At 44.8% G+C, this 26,727-nt stretch overlaps 1 protein-coding gene and 1 long non-coding RNA gene across 2 annotated transcripts; both read right to left on the bottom strand.

The window, feature by feature from the left end:
• Positions 1–4,105: 4,105 nt before the first annotated feature.
• Positions 4,106–5,227, bottom strand: LOC148090504 (uncharacterized). Its single transcript, XR_015716440.1, has 3 exons — positions 5,197–5,227; positions 4,516–4,557; positions 4,106–4,409 (listed from the first exon to the last, which is right to left on the bottom strand). It is a non-coding gene; the product is annotated as an uncharacterized LOC148090504 (long non-coding RNA).
• Positions 5,228–6,888: 1,661 nt separating this feature from the next.
• Positions 6,889–8,127, bottom strand: LOC148090503 (uncharacterized protein CXorf49 homolog). Its single transcript, XM_087813369.1, has one exon. The coding sequence runs from the start codon at positions 8,125–8,127 to the stop codon at positions 6,889–6,891; it is 1,239 nt and encodes a 412-aa protein (XP_087669495.1).
• Positions 8,128–26,727: the final 18,600 nt, after the last annotated feature.

Below are 26,727 nucleotides of genomic sequence, written 5' to 3'. Positions count from 1 at the left end.
GCAATTCTCTTGCACCTACCTGTAAGACAAAAGTAAAGTTTGGGAAGAAGAGGATATTATGGATGATTTTATTCCAATTTGAAACTTAGAAAAAGGTGACCAATGTCCAGAGAAACGTAACCTGCCGAAACTGACTCAGGAAGGAATAGCCAGGCTACATCATTCCATAACCATCAACAAATACGGCAATAGTCAAAATGCTTTTCACAAAAAACTCCAGGCTTCCCCACTGAATTCTGACAAACGTCTTAGGCATAAATATTTTCAATTTGACACAGACTCTTGGAAAAAGTGAAAAAGGAGGGACACTCCTTAATTCATTTTGTGAGGAAGATAATCTTCGTACTAAATCCTGTCAAGGACAGTTTGAGAAAGGAAAATCACAGGTCATTCACACTCTCAGGACACAGAAGAAAAATAACAGATGGAAGGAAATAGCAAAGATCAGAGCAGGAAAAAATGAAATGGAGAACAGAAAAGCAACAGAAAAGATCAACAAACCTAAGAGCTGTTTTTTAGAAATGATAAACAAAATTGACATTTAGCTAGACTAACTCAGAAAAAAAAAAAGACAGGACACAAATTAGTAAAACTGGAAACACAGGAGGAGACACTACAACTGACACCACAGGGGGAAAAAAAGGTTGTAAGAGATTACTATGAGCAGTCATGCACCATCAAATTGGATAACTTAGAAATGGAGAAATTCCTAGAAAAACATAGCTTACCAAGATTGAATCAGGAAGAAATAGAAAATATGAACAACAGACAGACAAATAATGACTAAAGAGATTGAATCAATAAAAACAAAACAAAACAAAAACACAACAAAAAACACCTCCCAACAAAGAAAATCCCCAAAACAGCATCACTGGTGAATTTTACCAAACCCTAAAAAAACAATTAACGCTAATTCTTATCAAACTCTTCCAAAACATTAAAGAGAAGGGACTATCTCCAAACTAATTTCACAAGGCCAGAATTACCCTGATAACTACTCCAGATAAGGACACTACCAAAAAAACAAAACAAAACAAACAAAAAAACAAAACCGCAGACCAATATCTCCAATAAATATGGAGCAAAAACTCTCACCAAAATATTAGGAAACGAAACTCAACAACACAATAAAAGGATCAAAACCATGATCAAGTCCAGCTGCTGTGGATCAGTGGTTGAGCATTGATCAATGACAGGAGTCTGTCCCCCTGGCAGAAAACTTCCCGGCCAGACCTGGCAAACAAAGGGGAGAGTCTGTCCACCTCAGTGAGCTGAATAGCAACCGTTATTGCATCTGTAACCTTAACCATCCCTCTGCATTGTCATGCAAGGTGGCATATTAGCCGATTCCAGGAATTAGGACATGGACATCTTTGGGCACCATTACACCCATATCCAGCACTCAGCTCCAACTACATTCCCTGAGTGAGCCAATCTTCCCAGAGAGTCCGGAAAGAGCAGTTGGCTGGTCGTGGTGGCGCTGATGGTGCTGGTGGTGAGGGTGAAGGTGGGGAAGGGAGGGTCTGCCCAGGAACTAGGCAGATAGCAGAAGGTGGCAGGCTGGGAACTAGGGCTCTCCAGGCAGCCACCACTGCCTCCCAGCCTGGAGAGGAGGTTTGAGGGAAAAGGCACAAAGGACACACTGAATTAGGGCTGTGGCCCAACCTCATTGTTTTTCTTTAATCTATGCCTCAGTATCTGCCGCCTATTTTCCCCTGGAAATGGAAGGTGCTCAGCCATGGCCTGTGATGTGCAAGTTTACAGCAGCATCATTGTGCCACAGTGGGCCTGAATATGAAAGAGGGAGATCGTGTGCTCAGAGGAGGCAAGGGAAGCTGGCAAAACTAGCCACCACAGGTTGTGTTCCTGCCTCCCACGACCCCTTTGACGCACTTCTCCCCATTCTCTCCCTGGCGACGAGGGACCCAGGGCTCCGGGGGCAGTGTGGGTGCTGGACTTGCCCCCATCACAACCTGCCCCCCTGTCTCCATGGGCAGAAAGCCCAGCTAGAAAGTCTCTTCCAAACTTTGTCACTCAGACAGCGTGTCACCCCGCCAAGAAATAAGAAATAACCACTGGGTCAGGGTCACAGCCGTAGCCTAGGCAAACCAAGCCCACCTTCTCAAGTGAGGGGTTTGCAGTGGAAGGATGAAGTCCCACGAACGTTCTCTTCTGGCTTGGAGGTCTGTGGTTGTTCCATCCCATGCGTGATGGTCTGTCCACCTGAGCTCATGCCACAGGGGCCCGGAATGGAGTCAGGGTGAGACTATGGGGGAAGGGTGGAACTGAGTCTGTCCTGTTTCCCAGGCGCCGTCACTCTTTACTTCCCATCTTCACTGCACCGATCCTGCCCATGCCCGGGTTGGCTCACATAGGGGCGGTCTCCTATGTGAGATCCCTGCCTCTAGGATGAGGCCTGTCCAGACTATGCTGAGGTGGCCGTCCTCCCGATTTTCACTCCATCAACCACAGTTGTCAGACATCCTAGGATCGCAGAGTAGGATCCAGAGCCACCCCCAGCAACTCCGACATTTTGGGCACCTGGATGCCCTGCCTTGGGGTTTGGCGACTTCTGCCTCATTCCCACCCCACCCCACCCCACCCCACCCCATGTGTCAGGAATTTAACAATGCCCCTTGAACAAAGTAGATCCCACCCTTGCTTTTGCTCACGCAGTCCCTTAAGGGTCTTGACCACAGTCTCTACTGCTTTCACTGCCTGAGCCACATCAAGGGACATTATTCCCGATTAATTTTATTCACAAGCACACACACACACCCCAACCTTGAAAGTTCTATCCACCATTATCCCCCCGTTTGTGTATCAAACACTGGTCTCTGGGGAATGGAGTCTGGCAGAACCAACCCTCGACTCACTCAAACACAAGTCTGTCCCACTGAGTCCCAGGCCCGCACAGCCCTGGGTCCTGGCTGAGGGAAGGAACCCATTCCCAACCCTCAGAGTGAGATTCAACCTTGCGTGGCCTAACGAGGCAGTTTGGGAGACTGCGCTGGGGCACAGAACTCAGGAAAACCTGTGTCACGGGCTGGTCGAATACAGTATTTGAAGGGGACCACATAACAACATTGAGACTTATCAACCGCCCTCGCCTTAGAAACGGGCTGCCCACTTTCCAATCAAGGGTATAGAGATGAACAGGCTAGAGGAGGGGCATTAGCGGGCTAGGGCAGGAAGGATGTGAACCCTCTGGTAGGCAGTTTCCCCAGGTTGGCCTGCAGCCAGCACAACAGACTCATTCCCTGTCCTTCAGGCAGGAGACTAACCCACGCTTTTCCTCCGTGTTCCCGTACCTTCCCCTGTGATCTGCAACTCCCTGGGCTGTGGCTGGCTTCTGCCTCCACCCCTCTACTGAAACCCAGGAGGGGGAACTGACAGGATTGGCAGCCGGAGTGTCAAACAAAGGTGAGAGCTAAAGAAGAGGGGAGGATGACCCGCAGGTTCCTGGGTGAGTCGTCTGTGTGCGTGGTGGCACCAGAGGGAGAGAAGGACTCCAGGGAGAGAACTGGGCCTGGGAAGGGGGAAGATGAGCTCAACTGTGCTCTTTAACTCCTGTTGAAGTACAGGTGCAGGGAAGGCCACCGACGGAAAGCCATGGGGGAGATCAAGGGTGTTCAGACAGCAAAGCAGAGTAGACTGGGGAGGCCCAATGACTGTCGGGAAGAGGGACTGAGCTCTGGAAGGGGGTTGTAAGTTCCTGCTGAAGGGGAGGGGAAATGGGCGATGAATGGCATGAGACCCCAAACGTGGAGGAGATTAGAACACCAAGAGGGCCTGCAGGGGAAAGGGGGGAGATGCTAATGTGGCCAGGCTGATCCAATGCAGAGCCTGGACCCGGGGCATTCTGGTGGTCTGACTGAAAGGCTCCTATCAGAGGCTGGCCCAGACTCTCCGCAGACAGAAGGCCCACCACAGAATGCCAGAAGTACTGTATTGGAAAAAGCTCTGAGATGGAGCAGCTCCAGGCCCTCCCCACCCCAATCCCCTCTTCCACCCATTCCCCCAAGAAAGACCACAGAATTTGTTCTTTTAAACATGCTTTGATTTTTTTTGGGGGGGGGAGAGGGGAGGGGAGGCTTGGGGCAGGGAGAGAAACATGGATGTGAGAGAGAAACATCTACTGGGGATCAGGCCCGCAACCTGGGCATGTGCCCTGACCGGGAGTCGAACCGGCGACCTTTTGGTGCACGGGATAACGCTCAACCAACTAAGCCACACAGGCCAGGGTGAGACCACAGAATTTGAGAGGGACTTTAATTTGAAGCTGCTGGGAAATGGGGTGGGAGGCAAAAGAAGGGGGACAGAAAGCCTTGGCTGAGGTGGAACAGGAGGGAACCAGCTTGGCCGCAGCTCCCAGACTGCTCCTCTTGTACCAAGATGCTGGGCTCAACCTGTCGAACAGAGCAGAGTCAGGGAGGAGCCTCGAGCCAGAGGCAGCCCATAGTCCTCCTAAACGGCCACGACTGTGGGAAGGGCTATGGTGTGTGTAACACTCACATCAAAGGTTCTGGAGCTTGTCAGCCAGGGACTGCATGGCCGCTGAAACACAGAGAGGCATAAGCAGGCACATCCAGATGGAGGAATAGAGAAGCCCGGCCCCTGTCCCTGTGGGGAACCGCTTAGCCCTGCAACCTGAAACCCCCTCCAGCCCCTACCCAAGGAGCCCTGGGCCTGACTCACTCACCCACCCCACCGCCTGAATTGAGTGTGGAAATGTTTTCCAGACAGGACAAAATGTGCCAGCAGCGCCCAAGCTTTGGGGCACATCAGAACCATTCAGAATTTGTCAAACAAACGAGACCCGCAGAAGCCATAGCAAGCAGTAGTTGAAGGGAAACTCAATGAGGCATCTCTAAACGTTCTAAGAGAAGATCTCTAGGACTGGTTCTCGTTGGCAAAGTGTGCTTGTAGTTCCGTCCACACTCTCCTCTCTGTCCACACACTTAGCTGTACATGCACAGCAGGCTCCAGGGCCAGGCCTGCTAGGTTCTCCTCCCCAGAGGAATGTTGGGCCCTGTGAGGCCGTCTGAACCTGCAGCCCACCCCCACCCCACGCTAAGACACTGCAGTCCGGCCCTGCCCCTCCCAGCCCCAGCCCCAGCCCCAGCCCCAGCCCCAGCCCCAGCCCCAGTCCCAGCCCCAGCCCCAGCCCCAGCCCCAGCCAGAAGTTCCTCCTACCTAGATGCAGTCTAAGGTTGTATATTTGTCTCTGCAGCTCTGGGCACTAGGCCAGCAGACACCAGGGAAAGAGAAATGATTAGTATACTCAGGCCTCCTCTCCCCTCAACGGCCTCCTCCCCTCCCTACCACTGGGGCTACACTGGCATGGGCTCCTCAGTGGAGAACGGAGGCACGCTCCCTCCTTGAGGTGCGGGATGATGGTGGTGGTGGTGGTGGTGGTGGTGGTGGTGGTGGTGGTGGTGGTGTGGGGAGGGGGGACAGAAACATATCGGTTTAATCTGGACACGGATCCCATCGTCTAGCTTGGGCCTGTATTCCTAGGAGCCGGGGGAAGCATTACCTGAGGACAACCCTCTGCTCCAGGTGGTTGCTGCTGCCTTCCCCGCGTTGGGGGATGTCCAAGTGGTTCCTGGTCACCTGAGAGGGAAAGAACTCAAAACCCAGCTTCCAAAGCTCCCAGGGAGGTGGAAAGGGCTTAGCGGGGTCTAATGTGAGGCAGCACCACCCTCTGCTGGCAACAAGTTGCCCCTACTCTGCCCAGTAGCTCCACCCTTCTCTCTGGGCTTGCCTCCCCTGTTCCCCAGAGGCAGCCCACCCACGACTGTGGTCCCCAACACTGTGTGCGGCTCTGGGTTGGACGCTCACAGAGCTGCAGCCAAAACCAGCCCCTGGGACGAGCCCAGGGGCCCAACAGGACTTATCAGAAAAGGCCCTGTTCTGCGCTGAAACTCTCTGTCTGGAGTTGCAGTTTGGGGCACGGCCGCGAATCACCCCTACGCACAAAACCCCACGCAGAGGATGAAGTGACTTGAGTCCAGCCCTGTCAACACCCGCTTTCCTGTGGTTTGAGAAGCTGTCTGGGTAGGCGGCTAGGCAGGGAGGCAGAGAGGCAGGGAGGCAGGGAGCAAGGCTGAGCCCCAGCCGGAGCCGGAGCCGGAGCTGGAGCCGGAGCCGGAGCCGGAGCCGGAGCCGGAGCCGGAGGTTCCCTCCTCATCCCCTCTCCCCTCCAGTCCCAGCAAACCCACCGGACTCACTGGAGGGTGTGGGCCCTCTGGGCAAGCCTTCTCCCTGGCTCAGAGCCAAGGGCTGTGAGTGTCCTGGCATCCGGGCGGCTCTGTTGTTGCCGTCGCCACTGTTGCATTCTCGACATGATGGCCCTGGACTGTGTGTCGGAGGCTAAAAGAAAAAGTTCTCACTTATTCGGACTCGGGATGTGTGCGTGTGCGTGTGCTTAGGGGCTGGAGTGAGGCAGGGAATAGGGAAGGCAGTTCCGAGGCTGATCACATCAGCACTTTCTCCCTCAGTCAGCCCCAGGTCAGGAGGCCAGGCCGAGCTAGAGAGAACAGTGGGGCCCTGCGAATGCCCAGGCCCCCTGCAAGGACGGCTTGGGGAGCAGCTAGCAAGTAGGAGTCATGGAGCTGATGGTTCTAAACATTGAAGCTTTGGGGCCCAAACTTCTAAGGGGTCTTCCGGTCCAAATCAGCTGTCCCAGCCCTCCCTTCCACCCCAGTGGGGAAGCTTGCCAGTTGTGGAGATTGTTGCCCGGCATGCACAGGAGTGCTATCTTAGGGTTTGCCCTGGCTAAAACCACCCAGGTCTGGCATCCTAATGACCCAGGGTGCCCAATGACAAGCCCTGAGAAAGGGACAGAAGGAGCACAGATAGAGAAGTGCAGGGCTGGGGCAAAGGCTAGGTGGGGAGCGGGGAGGAGCATGGCCTCATACTCACTGGGACATTTGGGCCTGGCTCTCTCTTCGGTTCCTTATCTTCTACCATGACTGGCAGGGACTCCCTCTTCCTCCTGGCCACAGACTTCTGCCCAGCGCCAGTGTGCTTGGACCGTTTGGTTCCCAAAGGGACCAAGGAGTACCTCTTGCCCCTCCCAAGCAGTGGAATACCAGAGATTGGGGGGAAGGTGGCTGGTTCCAGGGGAGCTGCTGAGACACTCTGCCCCCAGGAAGGAAAGGTACTCAGGAGGGCAACTTTGGAGGCCCCCCCTAGGAATTTCTTCTCGACCACTTTCCTTCCAAGAGTGACCTTGGGCAGGCTGACTGCAGCAGCAGCAGCTCCCGGCAGGTAGCTGGACCTGCTCCCCGCCTTCCCCCAGACCACACTGTGGGGTTTCTTAGAGGACACGTCCAGCTCCCCAACAGCCTGCCTTTCCCCGACCGAAGCGAGTGGTCGGGGAGCGGAGTGCAGGAAAGAGCCTGGCACGCGAAGGAACTTCTCCCGGACATGGGTAATCGAGTGTCTGGGTGTGCCCTGTGGGCTCTTGGGTTTGGCCTGGCCTCTGCCCTTGCGACAGATGCTCACCCTCATCAGCTGCATCTCACCGAACTCATCTGATGACTCGGAGTCGGAAGGCGAGCCGACCAGGCCTTCCGCAGAGGACCGCTGGCGACCCACGGTGACTTCCGACCTATTCTTAGCACCTCTTTTCGGGTTTCCCCAGGCTCGGCCTCCCTCAGGCCCCCTGAGGTGCAACGAGGGGGCGGAAGGCAGCGGCGATCCCACCAAACCATGGGCCTGCGCGCCTCTACCACTGGGACCTGACTGTAAGTCCACCCAAAGGGTGGACACTTCAGAGTCGCAGCTCTCTGGGGAGGGGTTTCTGCGGACACCCAAGTCATCCCGGTCGGTCAGCTGCTGCAGGATGGCCATCGCGGCCTCACCGCCAAGGTAGTCCAGAGTGTCCCCGTCGACGTCGGCCGGAGAGCCAGGTCGGCCTTCGCGACCCCAGAGCACCCCCCTTCCCGCTTCCATCACTTCCTGCTCCTCCTCGAAGCCCTCGGGGTCTGGGAACCCGCTCTCGCCCTGGCTGCTCAGCGGCACCCCCAAAGCATGGCCTAGTCCTCCGGCCTGCTCCCCGCCCTCTGCGTCGACCCCTGTTCTCCAAACGGACCCCTCATCCTCGTCGGGGGAGCTCATGTCGCCAAGTCCCGACAGCCCAGGTACGGGGTAGACGATCGCCCTGGGCACGGTGGCAGCGGGACCGCCGAGGCCTTCTGAGGGAGCCCACTGTCACCTCACGACAGGCAGCTCACGAGTTGGCCTCCAAGAGCGCGAGACTAACTGGCGCCTTCGACGCCGCGCCTTGGCCTTCTCATTGGCGCGCTTCCCACCGTCAATCAGTGCTTCCCTTCTAGGCCCGCCCCCCGAGGCCCTAGCCAATAGGGTGGAGGCCTCTGGTTGGTCCAGAATCCCAACGCCTCAGCGGCCCTTGGAAGCCAATCTGGCGGAGGAGTGCAGTAGTTCGGGCTCCCCTTCCGTCACTTCCTGTCCGACCTCCCCTGGCCAGGTACCTACGTTCCAACTAGAGTCAAAGCACGAGCCTCTGTACAAAAGGGGGGAGATGACGCGGCCTCACCGCCAAGGTAGTCCAGAGTGTCCCATGTACAAAGCGGGGAGATGACGGCACCTGTCGGGGTGGGCGGAGGGGTTGTGAGGTGGCGGGTCAGGATGGAGGTGAAAGGTCAGGGTGGAGGTGAAGCAACAGCCACTCTTCCACAACAAGACTTACGACCCAATAAGCAAATGGACACCAGAGCACGCGGTCAACCGTGGGGTCTACGTACTTTTTCCTCAGAGGGCCAGGGGAGCAAAAGAGTTGTCGTATTGTATTTACGGGCTGTAGGGTCTCTGTCGCAACTCCACTACTGTCATGAGGCGTGATCAAATCTGCCCGTGGCTGTGTGCTCGGGGAACTTTATTGGCCAGCCTGTTTGGCGGAAGGGCTGGGGTTTGCTCCCCTCCCTCAGCCCCGCCCCCACTCTGAGTGAATTTAAAGAAGAGGGACTGCCCATGACCAGTGCACACCCCAAAAGATGCTCACCATCACAGATCCTAGAGATACGGACTAAGACCATAAGTCAATTTTCACACACCAGGTCTGCAACAATCAAAGGGCTTAGCTATGCCAAGGGTAGGAGAGGTTATGAACAAGCTCGTGCTTGGCACACTGCTGAAGGGGTGGGGGTGGGGGTGAGGGGAAATGGTGGCCTGTGCAGCAGCACAGAAGAACCATTTGGAAAGATAATTGGGCAAAATCCAGGAAAAGCAACTTATACAACACGTACACTATGTGCCTGGCACTCTTCTAAGCGCTGCAGATAAATAGTAACACATCCTCACGACAATCCTAGGATTGAAGTACCCACCACTACCTCCCTCTTACAGGTGAAGAAACAGGCACTGAGAGGTTCAGCCACTGGCCCAAGGTCATTCGGCTTGTAGCGATCAGCGGCAGGACTGAAACCAAGACAGTCCCGCTCCAGATCCCTTGCTTAGAGCAGAAAACCTTAAAAATGAAAAAGCGCCCATCCCCTCTAGACCAGGCAGGCCCTCTGCCGGGTACATCTTCTGGAGACACGCTGGTGCGTGTAGTGTATCAGGACACATGCTCAAGGGTGTTGGTGATGGGAAAATCTGGGAGCACTCTAAATTCCCCTCAGGAAGGAAATGGATGAATGCAACTGGTGTATGCATCCGGTAGATTAAGACGCCCCAGTCAAAACGCATGAGGCCCTGTTCACAAATTTCAAAAACACACAGCAAGTTGCAGAACAATGGCATTGGATACACATTCGTAATTTTTTTTTAAAACTAGTCAGTCCCATATAAGGTCCGAGAATACATATAGGTGTACGTGCAGACATGTTTTAAAGGTCTGGAAGGATGCACAGCCAACGCTTGCCAGTGGGCGGGTGCGACAGGGCGCCAGCTGTCTCTCAAATTTTCCTGAACTGCCTGCTTCCAGCTTCCCTGAGCTGAGCACTCCTGGCCCTCCCTTGGTTTCTATAGGGCCCTGGAGTGTTCGAATTTCCACTTGCTTGCCACCCGACCCCTACTCCAACAGTCCTCCTTCATTCCTTCCACACCTTCTTCCTCTGTTTCCCATTCATACTCCTCTGTCTTCCCAGTCGCCTCTCCCACCAGCATCTTACTCTGGCTGATCTCCAAGAGAGGCCTGGGGTGTCTGAACAGCTCTTGCTGGAGGGCACGCAAAGGTCCAATTTTTCTGGGTCTGGTGGAGAAGGTTATGGAGCAGGAAGGTTGGGTACACTCTAAATCTTTGATCCTCCTCCTCCAGTGTGCCCCCCACAATCCCTGCCTGTGTGCGGATAACGCCCTCTCCCACTTCTCCCAGTGACTCTTCAAGACATGGTGTGCTATTTCCGACGTGCTAAAATGGACAACGAAGGCTATAGCAAAATCTTCTGTACCCACCACAGTCCTAGGAAACATTACCCATCCATCCAGTGGAAGCCTCGAGCACCCTTCTGGCCGTTTCCATTTCTTCCCTCCCTCTCTCCTCCCCTCTCTCCCCCACAGGGAGCATCCTAGAACTTCTTCACACCTCCTCCACTTTCTTCATCCCTGGGGCTCTACTGTCTCCTGTTTCCCTGCATTTCATAGGTCCCCAATAGTGTCACTCATCTGCTAACCGCCTTCACCCCTGTGCTCACCGGTATCCCAATTTTTGGTTTTGACCTACTATCTTGGCCTGGGGTGGGACCAGTATCGGAGGATTCACTTGGCCTTCCCCACCATGATAGCTCTTACCCCACAGACCAATGACCCTGTGGGATTCACTGCTCCAACTGCCAAGTGTATCACTTGCAATTATCAACTTGGGGGCTGGAGAAACTACCACTGTGTTGATCCAAGGACCTGGTCGGCTCACTGTGAACCAAACTCTATTCCTAACTTTTTTTTTTTATTACCAGCGCCTCATAAGCCCATCTCTAACACACACACACACACACACACACCATCGTGACACTTTGGGCCTCCAGGATCAATGTCAGCTTAGACCCTGTGTCCATTAATCTTAGAAATGTCTGGGTATTTGTCCAGCCCCAGTGTACAGTCAAAGCTGCCATGAACATTGTGTACAGGTTGCCTGTGAACATTAGTTTTCATTTCTCTTGGGCAGTTATCTAGGAGTTATCCTGTTGGATGGAGCAAATGGTAAGCATGTTTTTAACTTTATGAGTAACGTACAAAATGTTTCCCAGAGTGCCTATACCATTTTGTATTCTCCCCAAGAATGCATGACAGTTCTAGTGGTTCCTCATTCTCTCTAGCACTTAGCATTCTCTGTATTTTTAAAAAATTTTAGCCATGCTTATAGGTATGTTGCGGCATTTCACTGTGGCTTTAATTGGTGTTTCCCTAATGACGAATGAGGTTGAACATCTTCTCAGTAGCTTCCTGGCACAGCATCTGTTCAATTTTTTGGGTCAGTATTTATTGAGTTGTTTGATTTTGTATTATTGAATCTTTAATGTTTGTTATCTTTTTCTGATAGAAGTCCTCCGTAATAAGTGTGCTTTGTAAATATTGTCTCCCAGTCTGTGCCTTATATTTTCTCTTTCTTTTTAAAAAAATGCAAAACATCTTTTTTATAATTCATTTGGTTCTCCCAGAATCAATGTCAGCACAGACTGTGTTTACAATGGTTTTCAAAATTCCTGGTTCTTCATCCTTCTCCGGTGTAGAGTAACTTGAGAATTTGCAGTCGTTATCTTTAGGAAAGTACAGTGCATAATAACAGTATAGATGGTCTCTAGTTTGTTTCTGAATTGTTTTTTCTCAGGACTTATGCACCTCTTTAGTTAATTGGCTTGCTCTTATAATTGCTTCAGGCCCAGGAACTAAGCAAAGGATCATGTCTGTTTATTGGAACAACTGTCCTATTTCTCTTGAATTCTTACTTTTTTTTCCTGGTTATAGTGGCTCCTAGGGAGTCAGAAGCATTTTCTCAACTCTCTTCTGTTCAAACACTCTTTATTGCCCCACTGACTTTGCAATTTAATACTGAAATGTGGTCTCCTGATGTCTCTTGATTAAGAGCTGCCCTCTGTCCTCTATTATGTGGCAATTCCATTATTCCCATGGATATTAATGAGCCCAAGCTGGGACCACTTTCTTTCCATCATATGTATTGGCCTTCAGAGGAGACCAGCCAAGGAAGTTCTTAGTGATGCTGGGACCCCTCTCACTGGAACACTCCTGATGGCTCTGTTGAATGGTGTGTCCTCTTGACCCTCCTGTGGATCATAACCATCAGGCGATGTGGCTGGCCTCACATTTTCTCTCTGTTCCAGCAGGCCTGCATCACCCAACCTTCTTGTTCTTTCCTCTACCACCTGCCAGTCCAAGGCAGGCATTTCCTCTTCTCTCCATGTGGGCCATCACTTTCTTAAAGCTTCTGATGGCCACTCTGGCAGTGAATTTCCTCCATCTCCTGGAATCCTTGCCAGTATGTTAAATCCCATGTGAAAGTGTCTCCATTCAGTAAAACTTGCTTATACAGTCTTATATTCTAGTCTCCTTTATCCAGCACCCTCAAAATCCAATTTTAGTGATATTTCCCTGCTCCTACCAGAACAAGCTGGCTATTTCTTGCAGCTTCCTTGGGATATACTTTTTTCTCTCCCTTATCAGGCTTGGCATATCCCCAGGTTGTAGAGAGGAGATGGGGGCTTCTCATGAGAAGGGCACATGTGGCTTTGTAGGAGAGTAGACTTTACAGCATTTACCAGCACAGAGCATGTGCTAGCTCTTGTTTGGGAAGGAAGGGCCACCTTCCAAGCTCTGAGGCCTTGGGTGGTAGAGCTCTGGACCTGAGGAATAAAGTGATATTAGAACATACTTATTTAACACATACACACACACACACACACACACACACACACACACACACACAAAGTCATGGAGGAATAGAGGAACAAAAAGGCATAAGAAATGTATAAAACCCATAATAAAATAACAGATGTAAATCTAGCCATATCATGAATTCATTAAACACTCAAATAAAAAGGTAAAGATTGTCAATCTGACATAAGAACAAGATTCAACTATTTGCTCTCAACAGGGGATACACTTTAGATTTAATGATATAAATCTTTTGAGAATCAAAAGAGAGAAAAAGATACACTAAGAATTGAACAACCAAAAGAGTTCTGCAGTGGCCATAATAATAGCAGACAAAGTAGACTTTTAAGACAGAAAGTGTTACTAGAGACAAGATTGGACTTTTTATGATGATAAAAGGATCCACTGATAAGGGAGACATAACAATTTAAAACTTATATGCACATAACAACAGAGCCTCAAAATATATACAGCAGAACTTTACAAATTCAAGGAAGAAATAGAACATTTAACAGTAATATCTTGAGGTTTTAATACTCCACTCTCAATAACTGATAAAAGAACCAGAGAGAAAATTAGCAAGGATATAGAAGACTTGAATAACAGTCTCTATTATGTCGAGCTAGCTGACATCTATGAAACACTCCATTCAACAAGAGTGGGTTACATATTCTTTTCAAGTCTACATAGATCATTTTACAAAATAGAACATATTGAAGGCCATGAAATTAGTTTCAATAACTTTAAAAGGATCTAAATTATACAAAGAATTTAGCCCTGTAGTGGTAGAAGTGTGTAAGAGATGATGGTATCTCTTAACAAGGCTTCCAAGAAAGCAATGATGGAACAGCCAACTTTTAGTTAAGCAAGAAGATGAGGAGAACATCTAAAGATGTTGAGGATATTGGGGTACTTGCTGATCATGGACCATCTTCCCTCTCACCTGATGACCTTGCTTCCCATTTCCCTGAGAATACATAGGGCTACCAGAAAAAAACCTTCCTTCCTTCTTCATAAATGTTTTCCTCTATTTGGGATCATTTGTGTCAGCATACGGTTATGTCATTTCTCCTAACTTAAAAACCCCTCTTCTAATTCCATTTCCCCTTCAAGCTACTCACATTTCTCTGCTCAGCTTTACAGAAAAACTCCTTCAAAAGAGTTGTTTATACTCACTGTATCAAATTCTTCCCTTATTCACTCTTCCTTTTCTTTTTCTTTTAACAAATCTTTAATGAATGCTTACCATGTCCCATGTACTGTTCTAAGACCTGAGATTACATCATTGAACAAGATAGATGAAGTTCCTGCCCTAAAGGAATTTACATTTCTGTCGTAGACCTATCAGCAGTATTTTCCACGTCTTCAAATATGTTCATTCCTTTGTTCTTAGAGATCACTTTTCCAGACCATGCTCTAGTCTTTATTGGTTGCTAAGGGTGCTGCATTGTTCTAGAACATTCTTTTGCCAAGCCTCTAAGTGGGATCTTCCATTTACTGGATCCCAATTTTTAAAAATTTACTATAATGTTTTTGATGGGACACATCCTCCAGGAACTTCCTGAGAAATGGCAAGTGGGAAGTGATTTCTTTTGAGACTTTGCATGAGCAAAATTTGTCTTTATTTTATGCTTAATTGACAGCTTGGTATATAAATTCAGTGTTTTGGTTTTTTTTAACTTCCAGTGTCACTTTGGGGAAAGTTGGAATTATTTTGAATGCTATTATGTTTCCCAATCCTTTATATGTGACCCATGAAATTTTAAAAAATGTTTGAAATTATTATAGTTAAAATTAAGTTTTTTTCAATACCATGAATTTCAGCACATGGATATATTCATATAAATATTACCACAATCAGGATACAAAACAGTTTTATCATTACCTAAATCTCCTGCATTCTACCCCTTTGTAGTCAAACCGACTCTCCCATCTTAAACCTCTGATAACCAGTAATCTGTTTCTTGTCCCATAGTTTTACCTTTTCTAGAATGTTTTACAAACATAATCATACAGTATGTGACATTTTGAGACTGGCGTTTTTCATTTAACATAATGCATTTCTGATTCATCTAAGTTGTGCATTTATCAATTGTACTTTCCTTTATATTGCTAAGTAGTGGTCCAAAGCATGGATGTACAAGGGGTTGTTTATGCATTCATCGATTGAAGAGCATTTTGGTTACTTTTAGTTTTTAGTGATTATGAATAAGATTGCTATCAACATTCATGCACAGGTCTTTTTGTCAAAAATAAATTTTTATTTTTCTAGGGCAAGCACTCAGGAGTGCGATTGCTTGGTCACATGGTAAGCACATGTTTACCTTTATAAGAAATTGGCGCCTGGCGGGGCGTGGCTCAGTGGTTGAGCATCGACACAGGATCCAGGCGATCAGGGTTCGATTCCCGGTCAGGTCACATGCCCGGGTTGCGGGCTCGATCTCCAGTTGGGGGCGTGTGGGAGGCAGCCGATCAATGACTCTCTCATCAATGATGTTTCTCTCTCTCTCTTCCTCTCCTTTCCTCCATATGAAATAAATAAAGATATATTTTTTTAAAAAAAGAGCTGCCAACTGAATCCAGTGTTGAGTGAAGTCTGAGCACAAAAAAAAAAAAAAAAAAAGAAAGAAATTGGCAAACTGTTTTCAAGAGTGTACCATTCTGCATTCCCTTCATCAGTATATGAACATTCCATTTGCTTCAAATCTTCACCAGCACTTGGTATTGTCAGACTTTTTATTTCAGTTGCTCCAGTGAGTGTGTAGTGGTATCTCATTGTGGCTTCATTTGCATTTTTTAATGGCTAATATTGTTGAACACATTTTTATGTGCTTATTGGCCATTCTTATATTTTCTTGGTGAAGCATCTGTTCAAGTCCTTTGAGCATTTTTTTTTTTTTTAAAAATCTTATTGCTGAGTTTTCAGAATCTTTGTATATTCTATATAGTTTGGATTTTAGTTGGATGTGTAATTTACAAATATTTCCTTGTGGTATGTATTTGTTTTTATTTTCTTAATAGGACCTTGCTCAGAGTAAAAGTTTTTAATTTTGATGAAACTAAATTTAACACTCTTCCCCTTATGATTTCTTATAGTTCATGCTTTTGGTGTTAGGTCTAAGAATTCTTCATGTGTTCCAAGGTCATGCATACTTTCTTCTAAAAACTTTATAGCTTAATGTTATACATTTGGATATATGATCCATTTTGATTTAAGTTTTGTATAAGGTGTGAGGTATAGATTTAAGATTCTTTTTCGTATATGAATATCTAAGGTTATAATACCATTTTGGAAAATACTATGAAAACTCCAAGATGGCGGTGGATTAGGTGGAAGCCACACTGACCTGCTCCAAGGGTAAAACTGGAATTACAACTAAAATGTAGAAAAACCATCCTGAATAACCACTGAAGACTAGCTGGAAAGAACCCTTATAACCAAAGACATAAAGAGGAGACCACATTGAGACTGGTAGGAATTACAGAGGCATGAGAATGCTGGCCAGGCTCCCACAGGCAGCAGCTAAAGTTCTGGGGGATATCTCAGCTGCGGGGCATTCACTCTGAGAGGTCTGGGGTCTCAACCCTAAGCCAGGCTCCTCAGCTCAGAGCACCCAAACCGGGAAAGGTGCCTATATAACATCTGGCTATGAAGAGCAGAGGATTTTTTGTTTACCAGAGGGAGATGACTAGAAATGGAAGCACCCTCTTAAAGGGCTAATGCACAAAATTTCATTTGCAGCCACTCACCTTGGGCTCCAGAAGAAGGAGGGCAGAGTGGACTAGAGCTGTGTGAAGAGAGTCTGAGGTTGGTGACTCTTGGGAGAGAGCTGAGAGGATAGCCACCAGGATCCCTGTCCTGTGTCATTCCCCCATACTGCAGAAGCCATCTTTCTCGGGCAGACCTTTCCCATCAATGCAGCATTAGCCTTAGGGGGAAACAATAGTCCCATCCACTAGAACCCCTCTCACCCCACCCTGTGGAGCTTATGTCCTGCTGAGGACTATAGCTGTAGGCTCATTAAATGACTGAGACTAACAGACAGCCTGTAGGTAGAAGTGGATCTCTGAGTGCTTTGAGTCTTTGCCTGACCAGGGGCTAGTAAAAGCAAACCTTGGTGTGCAGTCTGGTCCTTCCCACACACACCCAAGCCCAGCAGAGGGAGCCACAAGCTGATAGCTCCAAACAGATTGCTCAGAACCAGTCACAGACAGTGTCTGATATTGGACTGCACCAGAGTCCCTGTGAAGAGGCCTAAGACCAATAAACCCAATGGCTAGCTTCAGACAACAACAGAGCAGGATCCAATAAGCTTCACAAGCAGCGTATCCACAGGGTGATATTGGCAGGCACCAAACACTGCTGAGGTGAATTCCATTTCATGTGATTAGCACCTGCACAGCTGCCTAGATGCTGTGTTGGGGGTTGAGCTTCACTGTCAGCCAGCCTGAGAGTCAAATCCATGCATGAATGGGTCAATAGCAGTCAAGACTCAGTGACAACAGGAGGGCCCACACAATGTGCACAAGGGACATTCATAAAGCACCCAGGCCTGGTGATGAGGGAGACTGTGTCACTGGGTCCCACAGGTCACCTACTACATAAAGCTACCCTACAAGACTGAGAGTCATAGCAGATCTACCTAATACAGTGTAACAAATACAAAGAAGCAGTCAAAATGGGGAGACAACGAAACAGGACGCAAATGAAGGAACAAGAGAATTCTCCAGAAGAAGAGCTAAATGAAGTAGAAGTGAGTAATTTATTGGATATAGAGTTCAGAGAAGTTTTTATAAGTATGATCAACAGCATGAAAAATTATATGAAAATTATAAAAAAGGACCAGTCTGAAATGAAGAATGCCATATCTGAAATAAAGAATACACTGGAAGGAATAAATAGCAGGCTTGATGAAGCAGAGGACCGAATCAGTGATTTGGAATACAAGGTAGAAAAAAACACCCAATCAGAGCAACAAACATTTTAAAAAAACTTAAAAAATGAAGATAGTCTAAGGGACATTTGGGACAACATGAAGCATAACAACAACTCCCAGTTTTGTAAGGTGGCTTTATGTTTTTGGCAACATCTAGGGTTGCCAGAAAGAGAAGAGAGAGAGCAAGGAACTTATTTGAAGAAATAATGTCTGAAAACTTCCCTAACCTTGAGAAGGAAAAAAGACATACAAGTCCAGAAAGTGCAGAGTCCCAAACAAGATGGACCCGAAGAGTCCCACACCAAGACACATCATAATTAAAATGTCAAAAAAATACAAAGAGAGACTCCTTTTTGTTGTTGTTAACCCTCACCCGAGGATATTTTCCCATCGATTTATAGAGAGAGTGGACGGGAGGTGGAGAGACAGAGAGAAATATGGATGTGAGAGAGACACATCAATTGGTTGCCTCTGTCATGTGCCTCTACTAGGGCCAGGAATCGAACCTGGCAACCCAGGTACACACCCTTGACCAAAAATCAAATCCATGCCCCTTTGGTACATGGGCTGGTGCTCTAACCAGCGAACCACACCAGCCAGGGTCAAAGAGAGAATCTTAAAAGCCACAAGAGAAACGCAGTCAAGGGAGCCCCCATAAAACTGTCAGCTGATGAAAAACAAGGACCTGCAACCAAGGTTACTTTACCCAGTAAGGCTATGATTTAAAATTGAAAGAGAGGATTCCAAGATGGTAGCAGATTAAGTGGAAACTACACTGACACTCTCCCAGGACCAAACTGGAATTACAACTAAAATATAGAAAACCCATCCTGAACAATCACCTGAAAACTAGCTGGAGAGCACCCAAGGACTTAAAGTTGAGACTGCATAGAGACTGGTAGGAAGTGCAGAGGCGGAAGAGGGCTGGCCAGGCTCCCAGGGCAGCAATTGAAGGTCTGGAGGGATATCTCAGCTGTGGAGGGTTCCCACTGAGAACTCTGGGGTCTAAACCGCAAGCTGGGTTCCCCAGCCCAGAGCACCAGAACTGAGAAAGGTGTCCACATAACATCTGGCTGTGAAAAGCATCAGGATTTCTGTCTTCCAGGGAGAGAAAGCTGGAAATGAAGGCACCCTCTTAAAGGGCCAATGCACAAAGTTTCAGAGGCAGCCACACACCTTGGGTTCTGGCAGAGGGAGGTCAGAGTGGACTAGAGCTGTGTGAGAAGAATCTAGGTTGCAAGCTCTGGGGATAGACCTCAGAGGGCAGCCATCTGGATTCCTGTGCTGAGTCATTCCCCCATACGGCAGAGCACATTTTTCTCAGGCATACCTTTATCATCCAAGCAGCTTTTGCCTGGGGGGGGGGGCTGTTACCCTACCTGTTGAAACACTTCCACCCTACCCTTGTTGTGGTCTACAGCCTGAGGCGCTTTAAGAGACTAAGAATAACAATCAGCCTGCAGGCAAAGATGGATCTCTGGGTGCTTTGAGTCTTTGCCTGATGTGCTTCTGGACTCAGGCCTTGGAAAATCAGACCTTAGTGCACATCTTGATCCTTTTCAAATGCACCTAGCCCCAGCAGAGGGTGCAACAAGCTGTGAAGTGTGGAAAGCTTAAAACAGGGTACTCAAGGCCAGTCACAAACAGCACCTGACATTGGCCTGCACAAGAGACCATCCTAAAGACTTGGAGTCCTAGCAGATTGACCTAATACATAGAAACAAACCCAAACAAGCAGCCAAAATGGAGAGCCAGAAAAACAAGACCCAAATGAAAGAACAAGAGAAGTCTCCAGAAGAAGAACAAAATGAAATGAAGATAAGCAACCTGTCAGATATAGAGTTCAGAATAATGATTGCAAGGATGCTCAACAGTATGAGAAAATATATGGAAAGTATGAAGAAAATTAAGAATGATATAGCAGAAATAAATAATACATTGGAAAGAATAAACAGTAGATTAAAGGAAGCTGGGGATCAGATCAGCAAATTAGAAGACAGGGTAGAAAAAAATCACTCAATCAGAGATCCAAAAAGAAAAAAAAACAAACAAATAAAAAACCCGGAGTTTAAGGGGGATGTGGGACAACCTGAAAGTAACAATATTTGCAGCATAAGAGTGAGTGCCAGAAGATTTAGAACGTAAGCAAGGCTTAGAGAACCTGTTTGATGAAATAATGGCAGAAAACTTCCCTAACCTGGTCAAGGAAAATGTCACACACATTCAGGAGGCACAGAGAGTCCCAAGCAAGAAGAATCCAAAGAGGCCCACACCCAGACACATCATAATTAAAATGCCAAAAATCCAAGGCAAAGAGAGAATCTTGAAGGGGGCAAGAGAAAAGCAATCTGCTACCTACAAAGGAGCTCCCATAAGGCTGTCAACTGATTTCTCATCAGAAACTCTGCAGGTCGGAAGGAAATGGCATGAAGTGCTCAAGGTAATCAAAAGCAAGGATCTGAAACCAAGACTACTCTATCCAGCAAGGCTATCATTTAAAAGAGATGGCAGCTTGGCTGGGCATGGCTCAGCGGTTGAGCGTCTACCTGGGATCCAGGCGATCAGGGTTCGATTCCCGGTCAGGGCACATGCCCGGTTGTGGGCTTGATCAATGACTCTCTCATCATTGATGTTTCTGTCTCTCTCTCTCCCTCTCCTTTCTTCTCTCTGAAATCAATAAAGATATATTGAAAAAATTAAAAAATAAAAAATAAAATAAAATAGATGGAGAACTAAAGGGCATCCCAGACAAAAAAAGGCTAAAGGAGTTCATCACCACTAAACCAGCACTTCAAGAAATGTTGAAGGGACTGCTGTAAAAGAAGTAGAAATAGAGAGAGAAATATAGATATAAAGAATTAAAATAGCAATAGATAAGTACCTATCAATAATAACCTTAAATGTAAGTGGATCAAATGCTTCAATCAAAAAACATAGAATAGCTGAACGGATAAGAAAACTTGACCCAAATATATGCTGTCACCAGGAGACCCACCTCAGAACAAAAGACTCACACAAGATGAGAGTGAAAGGATGGAAAATTTTTTCCCATGCAAATGGAAAAAAAAAAAAAAAAAAAAAAGCTGGGGCAGCAATACTCATATCTGAAAACACAGACTTCAAAATGAAGGTATTAACAAGGGACAATAAAAGTCACTACATAATAATAAAGGGATAGATCCAACAAGAGGGTATAATCCTCGTAAACATATATGCACCCAATATAGGAGCAGCTAAATATATTTTTAAAATTCTGGAAAACTTTAATGGAGACATCAATAGCGATACAATCATAGCAGGGGATCTAACACCCCACTGACTTCACTGGATAGATCTTTCAGGCAAAATGTCAACAAGGAAACAGTGACTAAATCACACACTAGATCAGATGGATTTATTTGACATTTACAGAACATTTCACCCTAAGGCTGCTGAATATGCATTCTCCTCAAGTGCACATGGGACATTCTGAAAGATAGACCACATATTAAGACACAAAACAAGTCTCAATAAGTTCAAGAAGATTAAAATTATATCAAGCATCTTCTTGGATACAGTGCTGGTGGGAATGCAGAGTGGTGCAGCCAATACGGAAAACAGTATGGAGTTTCCTCAAAAAATTACATGTGGAACTGCCATTTGACCCAGTGATCCCACTTCTAAGAATAGATCCTCAGAAACCTGAAACACCAATCAGAAAGAATTTATGCCCTCCCCCCCCCATGTTCATAGCAGCATAATTTACAATAGCTAAGGTCTCAAAACTGCCCAAGTGCCCATCAGTAGATGAGTGGATAAAAAAGCTATGTTATATTTTTACCATGGAATACTGTGCAGCTCTAGAAAAGAAGGATTTCTTACCTTTTGAGATAGCATGGAGGGACCTAAGAGTATTATGCTAAGCAAAATAAGCCAGCCAGAGAAAGACAAGTATCATATAATCTCACTCATATGTGGAATCTAATGAACACAATAAACTGAGGAACAAAGATCCAGAGACATAGAAGCATGGAACATAATGACGAATCTCAGTGAGAAGGCTGGGGTCTGGTGGTGGGTAAGAACTTATATGCATATATGCATATCCCATAGACACAGGCAATAGTGTGGGGAAGGCCTAGGGAGGCAGCTGGTGCAAGGTGGAGGGCATCAAAGGGGGGAAAAAGGAGATATCTGTAATACTTTCAACAACAAAGATAAATTTTAAAAAATAAAATTGAAGGAGAAACTAAGAGCTTCTCAGACATGTAAATTCTAAAGTAGTTTGTTATCACAAAACCAGTATTACAACAAATGTTAACTGGCTTGCTTTAAGAAGCAGAAGAATAAAAAGAAAAAGCAACAAAGGGACATAGTTAAAAAATAAAATGGCAATAAATATGTACCTATCGATAATCACTTTAAAAGTAAAAGGCTTAAATGCTCCAATCAAAAGACATAAGGTAGCTGAATGGATGAGAAAACAAGATCCATGTATATGCTGTCTTCAAGAGACCTACCTTAGAATGAAAGATACACACAGACTAAAAGGAAAAGGAAGGAAAAAGACATTTCATGCAAATGGAAAGGAAAAAAAAAGCTGGGGTAGCAATACTTATATCTGACAAAATAGCCTTTAAAACCAAGCTTATAGTAAGGGACAAAGAAGGACACTGCCTAATGTTAACGGGGTCAATGCAAGTGTTATATCCTTGTAAACAGTTATGCACTCAACGTATGAGCACCTAAATATGTAAAGCAAATCTTGATGGACATAAAAGGAGAGACTGACAGTAATACAGTTATAGTAGGGGATTTTAACACCATAGTGACATCAGTGGATAGACATTCCAGACAGAAAATCTACAAGGAGGCAGCTGCCTTAAATGACACATGAGATCAAATGGATTTAATTGATATCTCTAGAGCATTCCACCCCAAAGCAGCAGAATATGCATTCTTTTCAAGTGCACATGGAACATCCTTTAGGATAGACCCCATGGTAGAATACAAGATAAGCCTTAATTCAATAAGACTAAAATCACGTTAAGCATCTTCTCTGACCATAATGCTATGAAACTTGAAATGGATCACAAGAAGAGAACTGAAACACACAAAGACATGGATGCTAAATAACATGTTACTAATCAATGAATGGGTTAACAATGAGATCAAAGAAGAAATAAAAAGATACCTTGAAACAAATGAAAATGAGAACAGAAAACCCCCAAATCTGTAGGATACAAGGAAAGCAGTCTTAAGAAGGAAATTCAAAGTATTGCAGACCTATTTCAAGAAACAAGATAAAGCTCACATAAACAATCTAATTTTACACTGAAAGGTACTTGAAAAAGAACAACACACAAATCCCAGAGTGAGTAGATGGAAGGAAATAAAAAAGATCAGAACAGGAATAAATAAAATAGAGCCTAAAAAAATAATTTGAAGGATCAAGAAAACCAAGAGCTTGTTCTTTGAAATGATAAAGAAGATTGACAAACCTTTAAAGAGACTCATCAAGAAAAAAAGAGAGAGGACCCAACTAAATAAAATCAGAAATGAAAGAGTAGAACAACTGACACCAAAGTAATACAAAGGATTGTAAGAAAATATTAAGAACAACTGTATGACAAGAAATAGGACAATCTGGAAGAAATGGATAAATTCCTAGAAACATACAACCTTCCAAAAGTAAATCAAGAAGAACCAGAGAATCTGAATAGACAGATTACAACTAGTGAAACTGAAACAGTTATCAAAAAACTCCCAACAACAAAAAAAACCTTGGACTGGATGCCTTTAAAGATGAATTTTACCAAATATTGAATGAAGAACCAACACCTATCCTTCTCAAACTATTCTAAAAAATTCAACAGGAGGGAAGACTCCTAAGCTCCTTTTATGAGGCCAGCATTATCCTAATTCCAAAAACAGATAAAGACATGACAAAGAAAGAAAATTATAGGCTAATATCCTTGATGAATATAGATCTTAAAATCCTCAACAAAATATTAGCAAACCGAATCCAGCAATATATTAAAAAGATCATACACTATGATCAAATGGGATTTGTTCTGGGGATGCAAGTTTAGTACAATATCTGCCAAACGATAAACCTGATACACCACATAAACAAATTGAAGGATAAAAGTCACATGATCATATTAATACATGCAGAAAAAGCATTTGATAAAATTCAGCACCCATTTATGATAAAAAACAAACAAACCCACACACCTCTCAGCAAAGTGGGAATATGGGGAATATATGTCAATGTAATAAAGGCCATATATAACAAACCCATAGCCAACACACTCAGTGGGCAAAAACTACACAGGTTCCCTTTAAGATATGGAACAAAAGGGGGTAGTCCACTTTCACCACTCTTATTCAACGTAATACTGGAAATTCTAGCCAAAGCATTTAGACAAGAAGAAGAAATAAAAGGCATCCAAGTTGGAAAGGAAGAAGTAAAACTGTCATTATTTGCAGATGACATGATATTGTATATAGAGAACCCTAAAGATTCCACCAAGAAATTACTAGAACTGATAAATGAATTCAGTAAAGTAGCAGTATACTAAACAAATATCCAGAAATCTGTTGCATTTTTATACACCAAAAATGAACTATCAAAAAGGGAAGCTAAAAAATATATATATATACAATTCACAATTGTTTCAAAAAGAATAAAATACCTAGGCATAAATTTAACCAAAGGTGTAAAAGATCTGTACTCAGAAAATTGTAAGACACTGAAGGAAGATATTGAGAAAGCTACAAATAAATGGGAGGAAATACTTTGTTCATGTATAGGAAGAATTAACATAGTTAAAATGTCCATACTACCCAAATCAATCTACAGATTCAGCACAATTCCTATCAAGATACCAATGGCATATTTCACAGAACTAGAACAAATGTTTCAAAAATGTATATGTAACCACGAAAGACCCTGAATAGCAACAGTGATCTTGAGAAAAAACAAAATTGGAGGATTTATGCTATCTGATATCAAACAATACTACAAGGCCATGGTAATCAAAACAGCATGGTACTTCATAAAAACAGACATATACATCAATGGAACAGAATAGAGATCCCAGAAATAAACCCATGCCTTTATAGTCAATTAATATTTGACAAAGGATGCAAAAACATACAATGGGTTAAAGATAGTCTATTCAATAAATAGTGTTGGGAAAATTGGACAGATAATTTCAAAAAAATGAAACTAGACTACCAACTTACACCATACACAAGAATAAACTCAAAATGGATAAATGACTTAAATGTCAGTCCAGAAACCATAAAAATCCTAGAATAAAACAGAGGTAGTAAAATCTTGGATATTTCTTGTAGTGATATTTTTTCTAATTTATCTCCTCAGGTGAGGGAAACCAAAGAAAAAATAAACATATGTGACTACATCAAAATAAAAGCATCAACAAAATGAAAAGACAGCCCACTGAATGGGAGAATATATTCACCAGTGATACATCTAATAAAGGGTTAATATCCAAGATTTATAAAGAAATTATAAAACTCAACACCAAAAAGACAAACATTCCAATTAAAAAGTGGGCAAAAGACCTGGATGGACACCTCTCCAAATAGGACATACAGATGACCAATAGACATATGAAAAGATGCTCAGCATCACTAATCATCAGAGAAATGCAAATTAAAACTACAATGAGATATCGCCTCACACCTGTCAGAATGGCTATCATCAATATATCAACAAACAGCAAGTTTGTGAGGATGTGGAGAAATGGGAACCCTTGTGCGCTGTTGGTGGGAATGCAGATTGGTGCAGCCACTGTGAAAAGCAGTATGGAGTTACCTGAAAAAATAAGAAATGGGACTGCCTTATGATCCAGAAATTCCACTTCTGGAAATTTATCCCAAGAAACCCAAAACAGTAATTTGAAAGAATATATGAACCCCTTTGTTCATTGCAGCATTATTTACAATAGCCAAGATTTGGAAGCAGCCCAAGTTTCTATCAGTAGATGAATGGATAAAAAAGCTATGGTATATTTACATAATTGAATACTACTCTGCCATAAAAGGAAGAAAATTTTATTCTTTAAGACAGCATGGATAGTCCTGGAGAACATTATGTTAAGTGCAATAAGCCAGTCAGAGAAAGACAAGTACCATATGATTTCACTCATATGTGGAATCTAATGAACAAACTGAACTACCAACCAAAATAGAGACAGACTCATAGAAAACAGGCAGACAGCTCTGGTAGTGGTGGGAATGTTGAGGAGGGTGGAAGGATTGAGCAATAAAGAAAAAAAGCGAGAGAACTCATGGACATGGACAACAGTGTGGTGATTGCAAGGGGAGGGAGTGGGATGGGTAGAGGTGGAAGAAGGTATAGAGGGAATAAATTGTGATGGAAAAATAAAATAAAACTGTCTTATCCAATAAATTTCTTTTATACATTTGTAAAAAATCAGTTGTCAGTTCTTGTTTAGGTCTATTTCTGGAGTCTCTATTGTATTCCATTGATTTATGTGTCTATCTCTTCACTAATATCAAAGTATCTTAATTATTGTAGCATTATAGTAAGTTTTAAAAAGCAGGTAGTGTGATTCCTCCAACTTTATGTTTCCTCAATAAAAAATTGTTTTAGTGATTCTAGTTACTTTGCCCTTCTATATAAATTTTAAAATTTACTTCTACAAAAAAAGTCCTGCTGCAATTTTGATTGCATTGCATTAAATCTATAGATTAGTTCAAGGAGAACTGATATATTTACTATGTTTTGTATTCCATTCCAGTAGCATAGGATGTCTCTCCATTTCATTAGGTCTTTTTGGATTTCTTTCATCAGCATTTTGTGGTTTTCAGAATGTAGATCCTGTATATATTTTGTTACAGTTCATCCCTAAATATTTCATGCTTTAAAAATATTGTAAATTATATTGGTTTAAAAAGT

This window comes from Miniopterus natalensis, chromosome X (genome assembly GCF_054644295.1).
Source record: "Miniopterus natalensis isolate mMinNat1 chromosome X, mMinNat1.hap1, whole genome shotgun sequence".
NCBI classification, from domain to species: domain Eukaryota; kingdom Metazoa; phylum Chordata; class Mammalia; order Chiroptera; family Miniopteridae; genus Miniopterus; species Miniopterus natalensis.
The sequence above is the reverse complement of the archived record's forward strand: the minus strand, read 5'-3'. Positions and strand labels throughout refer to the sequence as shown.